At 41.2% G+C, this 7,802-nt stretch overlaps 1 protein-coding gene across 5 annotated transcripts in view; it reads right to left on the bottom strand.

Moving 5' to 3' along the window:
• Positions 1–4,946: 4,946 nt before the first annotated feature.
• LOC102197332 (SPRY domain-containing SOCS box protein 4-like) overlaps positions 4,947–7,802 on the bottom strand; it is an 85,728-nt gene continuing 82,872 nt past the window's right edge. For all 5 annotated transcript variants that reach the window (XM_005721081.2, XM_005721083.2, XM_005721082.1 and 2 more), the window contains one exon: positions 4,947–5,309. In XM_005721081.2, the coding sequence (XP_005721138.1) occupies positions 5,182–5,309 (128 nt within the window). In that variant the 3' untranslated portion in view covers positions 4,947–5,181. The remainder of the gene's footprint in view (positions 5,310–7,802) is intronic.

Genomic DNA, 7,802 nt, shown 5'->3' with positions numbered 1-7,802 from the left:
AGATTTGGCAAGTTTTTCATGGGTGCAACCTGCATACTCAACTCTGCTGCTCAACAAATGTGGGACCATTTAAGTGAAATAAACAGGCTTTGGAACAGAATATGATTTATTGCAAAGAAGCATTGCTACAACAAAGAAATAATCGCACAAATACAAATTTCCTTACTTTTTGTGTTAGGCTCACACATGCCAACACATGTGTGTTGGCATGTGTGAGCCTAAACTAAAGTATGTGTGAGCCTAAACTAAAGCATATTTAACTTTTGTCATTGGCGCTTTGATGTCTCATAAGCATCCTAAAATGACTCTTAACTTGAAGTTTGCAAGAAGTGTTCAGAAGCCTCAGCGTGTGGTCAGTCAGTGGTGATCCCACAGAGCTTTTCATTGACCGGCACTCATTAAAGTGGATCTATTAAACACTAAGATCTTGTGCATATAAAGAGTTGCAGCTTTGTTCTGGCTTGGTGTTCACAGTATTGCTGACTGTTCACTTCTGTACACACTGGATCCCTGAGGATGAAGAAATGCAATTGACTAATTAGTAGCTTAATGTGCCTTCTTAACTGAAGAGCACCGCATGTTCAATAACACTGTAATGGACCTCAGAGGTGCCAGAATGCAATTAATAGCTATTGACTTTGTTCAGCTCTTTTACTGCAAATATGTGTTGTTGTTTTTTATAGTCTGTAGATCTCTTGATTGGATTTTTCACTGTAAATTAATTTTATGTTGTTGTTCCCCGGCAACCTGGCCAGAGTGGAATTGAATAACCGATGGATGGATGTATGGATGTTCCCCATATTTATCCAAAGACAAGGATATGCTAACACTCATGATCAAGATATGCAACTTTAACACTGAGGGATGAAACCAAGTGGACAAAAACTGTCACGCTCTGACACACATCAAACACACCCTCTGGAATGGGTTAGGATATTTAAACACAGGATTAACACAGTTTCATCCTGTTGGACTGTTCCAGCATTGGCTGGAAAAACTACGGACATATAGTATGTGTGTGTTTCTGTGCTTTGCCTACTAATTTTCCGACGCACTTACAGACTTGCACGCACACAGTCCCTCGTATGTGTGTCACACACCATAGCAACACCATCAACCCTGTTATCAGGCAAAGGGTCCTGTTTCTCATCCCTGTTCTTTTCCTTCGCGTTTCAACCTGTCCTCTTGTTTTGTTTTTTACTTCACTAATGGACCGCTGCGTGTGTGCTGATCTGCTGGGGTAGATGAGAGGCTGCAGTGCAAATGCACGTAATTATTATTCTTCTGGCTAAGAAGTGACATTCTCCTTGCTTTAAGGCAAAGTGGGAGTTCCTTCTTCTCTTTGTCTCTCTGTGTTGATTTTTTTCAGGGCTGGTATGAGCACACTGAAAAACACTGTAGCGCCACAGCCAAAACAGCCCATGCAGCCCCAGATGGTCACAGTCATAACAGTTTTATGTGATGAGTGCTCTGGCTCGCTCAGCTACATTGGCAACACATAATGTTTGTTTCCCTCAGCACATTTGTTCAGCGAGTCCCTTTTTTTTTATCTAAAAACTGATGACAGGAAAGCAAAATATTGAAGGATGTCGCTGCTGTTTATTCAGATAGCTCTCCACTTTAAACATTTTCTCTCCTGGTCTTTATCGCCACTCTGAGGCCAAACTATCTAACTCGGGGAGGAAAAAAGGCGCGTTGTGTCGCGAACCCTTTTCACACCTCTGCTTCCTGCCCAAGTCCCAGAATAGAAAATAACAGCAGCTTTGTTGCCAATTCTCTGCTTTAGCGAGCATGAGGGTCAAATGTTTTGAACAGACTGGATACAGCAGGCACTGTATTCCTCTAAGGTCAGATATTTTAGTATAAGCTAAAAGGATTTTACAACCGAAGACATGATACTCATGCCTGCCTCTGCTGTGCTCTCCAGATTTTTGTCACACCATACATTTCACTAAGCTGCTTTACTTTTTGCTCGGACTCTTGGCGAGAGCACAGACGTGGAACTGGAGATGTTTATATGAGGTCATTTTCCAAGCTACACAAGTTTGAAATTGTTGTGTGAATTGATCTCGAATGACTTGAGCAAGATTATGCTCATGTGACTCATTAGGCAGATAAAACTGCTGATGGTCTGCCTTCTGTTAGACATAAAGAGTCTGTGAGTGTGTGTTTAAGGATACACAATGTCCTGTTAAACTAAGTGTTGGATCCATCTATGGCAGGATGATGACGCAGGAGCATCATTACATGGTCTGTCTGCTATTGATCTCCAAAACAGTCCCCTGTGTGCTGAGATATGGTGCGCCTGGACCTAATGATGTTTCAGTGGGAGTCTGATTTCAGATTGTGCAGCGGAAATATGACACCTAAAACCACAGTGAGCCTCGGTAATGTTTGCGTTTGCGCTCCGGACGTTTTAGGGCATCGGTATCTCTCTCCGGCTGAGCGTGAGCTGTATTTACAGCTGCAGGAGCTGATGAGTACAGCATTAGCCGTTTACGTCCTCAAGTGGAAACTGCACACTTGACAAGAACTTACAGCTAAATACTTAATAGCCCAATTTTGCCTACCAAAGCCTTGCTTGGGAGATAAAATGCTCCCGGAGATGCAATTAAAGATGCTGAAACTGTCGACCCAACGGACTCGCACCTTATTTATTCACCTTTTTTCTTGTAAGATGTGTTTAGGCTGACTTTAGCACTGTAAACGCTCCTGCAGTCTGCTGTTTTCGGGCCCAGTTTACGAGCTGAAGTAAAGAAGAGAAACACAGAGATTTCGTTTGAAATTCACTTGGCTTTTATTCACATTTCATGTCTGTTGACATCTCAACTGCACCGTCTGTCCATACATTCGACTACGTACGTGAACAGGTCCTTTCCTCCCCCATCCTAACCTACAGAAACAGGAGGTAAGACCACCGCCATCACAAATAATAATAATATTAATAATAATAAAATAATATTAATAATAATAAAAGCAGCATCGAACAAACAATTTTTAATTTCTCTCCCTTCATCGTCAGCATCTTTGCATTTAATTTACCTGAATGTAACCATCAATGATCAGTTTAATGAAACAAACAGAACTAGCCTGTTATAAATAAACATCGTCTTCCTACCGTCATCAGTCAGACCCCCACACTCACAATAACAATAATAATATTAATAATAATATTAATGAAGGATATAAACCCAAGAGTAAAAAAAAAAAAATCAAACCAAAAAAAAAGTGACTTAAGTCATTAATTGGAAAGAAAACGTGATTGGTCTTCAGTGAGCACGTGTGTGGTTGTGCATTGGTCATCTGCATCCTATTATGAGCCAGCAGCACATCGCCCGCGCTGCTACAGCCTCGAGTCGCGGACCGAGTCGGCTTAGATCCGCCCCTGTCAGTTTGTCGTTCGTGGTCATTAAGACATTTGTGCGGCGAGCGCGACGGATACCGTCCGCCCGCGGTGAGCTACAGCAGGGTGCTACAAACAGCGGCAGGTGGCGTCTTCGTGCCAACAGCGTGTCCGGCCCGCGACCTGCAGCTCGCAGATACATTCGTGCACTCTGCAGCTTCCTGTGATATACTTTGGTTGTGAGATGACATCGTAATACATGATCTAGTGTCTGGTGAGGAATGGTTCGCAGTGCCGTAAAAAACAAAAAGAAAGTAAAAAAAATTCCAATACTTTACACAACAAGCATGATTGGCCCCTTTCAGACACGCACAGCAGTTCCACTAAACTAAAAATCTGATGACAGGCTGCTGATTATTGTTGGTGATCGTCAGCTACATCTGCTACAACTGAAAGCCTCACTGCTCCAGATGTTTTGGGAGCTCCATATTCAAACAATCTGTAGTTTGTAGGGCAGTGAAGTACAGTTAATGAGCTCAATCTAACTTATTAAAGTTGTTTATACATTAAATACACTTAATTTCTCAGCTTTTGTTCAGGGTGATCACTATGATAGTACCAGATTCTGTATGTGAAATATGCTGAATCAAGGGACAAGATTTTGCTTAGTGGGAGCACTCCGGTTTCAGTTAGTAGTGCACATGTTGTTGGAGTTCTACTGATCAATCACATTAGAGCAAGCTTTGGTTGCAGAGACTTTGCACACAGCAAAGGATGAATCACTTTACTTTTTTATAGCTTTTTGAAAATTCTGCACCATAAACAAAAATCGGCAGAAATCTCAGCCTAAACATCCGTTTGGTTAAATCAGTCAACTAATTCATTGATTTCCACACATACAGGATCAGAAACATCCTGTATGTAAAACGGTTTCCATATAGCTCTACTGGAATCTCATAAAACAACAGTAGATTAAAATCTGTCATATGTTAGAACATCTTAAAACTGAGTGAGAACTAGTGACTCCCCCCCCCGCCTTAAGCTAATTTTTACTATCAGTGCAAGAGAGCACTTTTTCTTCATAACGTGACGAACATTATGTGCGTGTATAGTTGTTACGAATATCTTTATAAGTCTTCATTTAAAAGGGCCAGAAATGCTACATGTCTGAAAAGGGCTTATCTTTTAACTAATGTCTCTCTGAAGCCAGGACATATCTTTTGGCATACTAACTTTCAAACTGTGCATAGAGCCCATTAGCCACACTTTGATGTGCTCTGTATGCAGTGTGAGCTTTTGGTCGCGGCCCGATGTCAATCTGATAAAAACATTAGTGCTAAAATCCTTTTGGACATCTGGACTCTGCAGCCTGCGCCAGTGGAGATCACGAACACTCTCTATGGGATCCAACAGCAATGATAATGGTCGCTGACTGCACGTCAGAAAGGCCTCCGTGGATGGGTTTAGTGTGCTTTCTCTGTGCTGTTTTTATTCCCGTCACTAGGTGGCGGTGGTCGTCTTACCACAGTCTTTTCGACTGCTTAACCACGCTGTGCCATCTGAGGATGGGCTTTTATTCTGGATGAGTGAGACACTGATGGGACGCCATCATTAAGAATTTATTTCAAGTTCTGCGCGAATGAAAAAAAGCAGCTCAAAATCCAAAAGAAGCTGGTGCTGTCCTATTCTTTGTTTGACCCCCGTCAGTTCAGACACCATCTTTATATCCATCCTTTTAGAAATCTGCAAGAGCTGTGGCGCTCCCACTGTGGACATGCTTGCATCGATCATTCATCTTCGGACTTCCTTGTATTCCCAGCTGGCTCTACAGATGTCAGTCACTGGTACTGGAGGTAATTTTTTAAGGACTGGGGCAGAGGAAGGCGCTCGATCTCTTGAAGCCGGTCCCGACCTAGCGCCACTCTGGCCGCACGCCGACACAGGTCCATCAGAGGAAGAGGCTCAGCTGAGGAGAGGGGAAAACGGAGAGGTTTTGTTTAAAGTTAGAGGAAAGTCAACATATTTGACACAAATAACTGAAAACACGACCTGCACTTAAAAAAATGCCCATATGACCATCTGCTTGATGTCCACGTTAATATAACTCAGCCATTTTTTCAGGCGTAACACCTCTTTATGTTTGTTAAACATGAATAGATTAGAAAAAGGAGAAATGGGTCATAGAGGGTGACGATGCACACCTTTAAATATTTACACTTTCCACACGCTGGCGCCATCAATGACACCTTAAACGCGCTCACTACTTTAAACCCACTGAAACAGAGACACATGCTTCTCGACTTGCTCTCCCGCTGATTAAGAGCACATTTGAAGCAGGCTGCTGGGTTATAAATACACTCATATCTTGCACAAAGTTCAAACTAGTCCACATCGGTGTGACACTGTTACATCTCGTCTACAGTCAAGGTTCCTGGTCAACCTTTTCTCTGACCTTCAGCTTTAGTTAAGGAGGTAACGGATACTGGAGGCGGCGGTCTGAGCAGTTCGACACAAACACAGCAGAGGACGAGAGGAGACTGAGCTGTGCTGCTGTTGTCTGTTGTCTAAGACACATGAATTATATTTTACATGTGTAATGAACTTGATCACTTTTCCACCTAAAAATATTGGAACTACATAATGATGAGAAATTTCTTTAAAAAAATTAAAAAACAAACAGATTCTCTAGTTCTACGTTCTCTAAATTCTGTTTTTACTTTATTTTATTACTTTTGTAAGCATAGAGTAAACACAATATCTCTAGGCTCTGTGATTTCATCTGATTTAAAGAAATCCACAGTACTGTACGAGTCTTTAGCCACCTCATAATTCTTTATATGTCGCAGGGAAAAACAGGAAACAAGTGCAGTGACTTATTGAAGCACGTGCAAACATACGTGGAAATACAGCACATGAGACAAGTTGTACAATTTGAATGAGTTTGAAAGTCAATATTTAGTACGGCCACCTTCATTCAGTCTGAGCCTTCTTTTAAGTAGTCCTCAGGAATATTTTTCCAGGCTTCTTGAAGGACATTTAAAGCTTTTCCTTGGATGTTGGCTGCCTTTTATTCTGTTTTCTCTCGAGATGATTAGACTGATTCAGTCTGGGCTCTAGAGGGAGGACAATCCATTCCATCAATTTTGGGAAAATCCCAACACCACTGGCTGAAATGCAACCATAAACCATGATAGAGCCTCCACCGTGTTTTACAGATGGCAGCGGACCCTTACTGCTGCACCTCTCTTCTGACCTCCTCCATGCAAACTGATGACGATTTGATAACCAGATATTTCAAATTTGGATTCGGCCTTTTCTCCCTGTTTCCCTTCCTTAAGAATGACTTCTTAACAGCCACCTATTATTTCATGTGTTATACATTTCTGGAGACAGGGTCCAGTCTTTTGCACAGTACTGTAGTTTCATGAACTCAGCCTATCAACAGATTTTTAAAAGCTTCTTTTCAATTACAGACAAAAATATTAACCAGGTAACTGATAAAATAACTTATGTGTGAATGTCAATAATGGCTAGTTATATTTAATGTAGTGGTTCATTATTGTTATAAAATAAGTCAAGAATTAAAAAAGAAACATGACATATTAAATGTATTTGCCTCTAGAGATTACCACACAGTGTTGAGCTTTTAGCAGCTTCCAGAATATTAACCAATGACCTCGTGTAGAATAAATTGTAAGTTGTGTGAGATGCAGGTAGGATGCAGTTGTTTTTTCAGTGTGTCATCTCATTTTCAGGTGAGATACGCTGTAATTAGACTGTCAAGTTGTGGGTTCTGCCTTGCAGACAAACAATAATTACAGGCTGGTAACTTCTAAATGTTGATACTTAAGCCATTAACAACTGGTAAAAGATTCAAAAGGATTCAAATATACCACAATCATACCCAGGTTAGCTGGCAGTCAGGTAACAACAAAATATTAGTCAGAAATGTCACAACTAAAATTAGAAACTGGGTCACCTGCACCAGTTTCCTGAAATGTCCCCATCAGTGAATATCTCCTCTTATTTAAAAGCATCGCTATGTCATGAGCTGGAACAGGAAATGAACCAACAGCTTTTATGGGAATTATTAGAGACAGATGTGACTTCACTTAACGAAGTCTGACACCTCGACATCACGAAAGCTCTGCAGCTGCAAGCAGCATCTCAGAAGCAGGACATGACTAAAATTAAATTGAAAAAAAAAAAATTGAATGCAACTTGGAGGAAAGTTTGACGCTCGTGGTTTATGCAATCACATATAAAATAAGCATTTAAAAAAAAAACACACTGCTGGTTAGCTAAGTGCTAAATATGAACTTTCGTGACTGAATGTTAACAACTTAACCTCACACCCTCCTCCACACGGAGCTAACAGTATCATCGGTGTCAGTTAGTGCTGATGACCATATCTGACTGGCCTAATCATACAGTAGAGCAGAGTGGGGCATGAGTGGGA

Source organism: Pundamilia nyererei, unplaced genomic scaffold, assembly GCF_000239375.1.
Source record: "Pundamilia nyererei isolate P.nyererei 1_Seehausen unplaced genomic scaffold, PunNye1.0 scaffold00004, whole genome shotgun sequence".
Lineage (NCBI taxonomy): Eukaryota > Metazoa > Chordata > Actinopteri > Cichliformes > Cichlidae > Pundamilia > Pundamilia nyererei.
The sequence above is the reverse complement of the archived record's forward strand: the minus strand, read 5'-3'. Positions and strand labels throughout refer to the sequence as shown.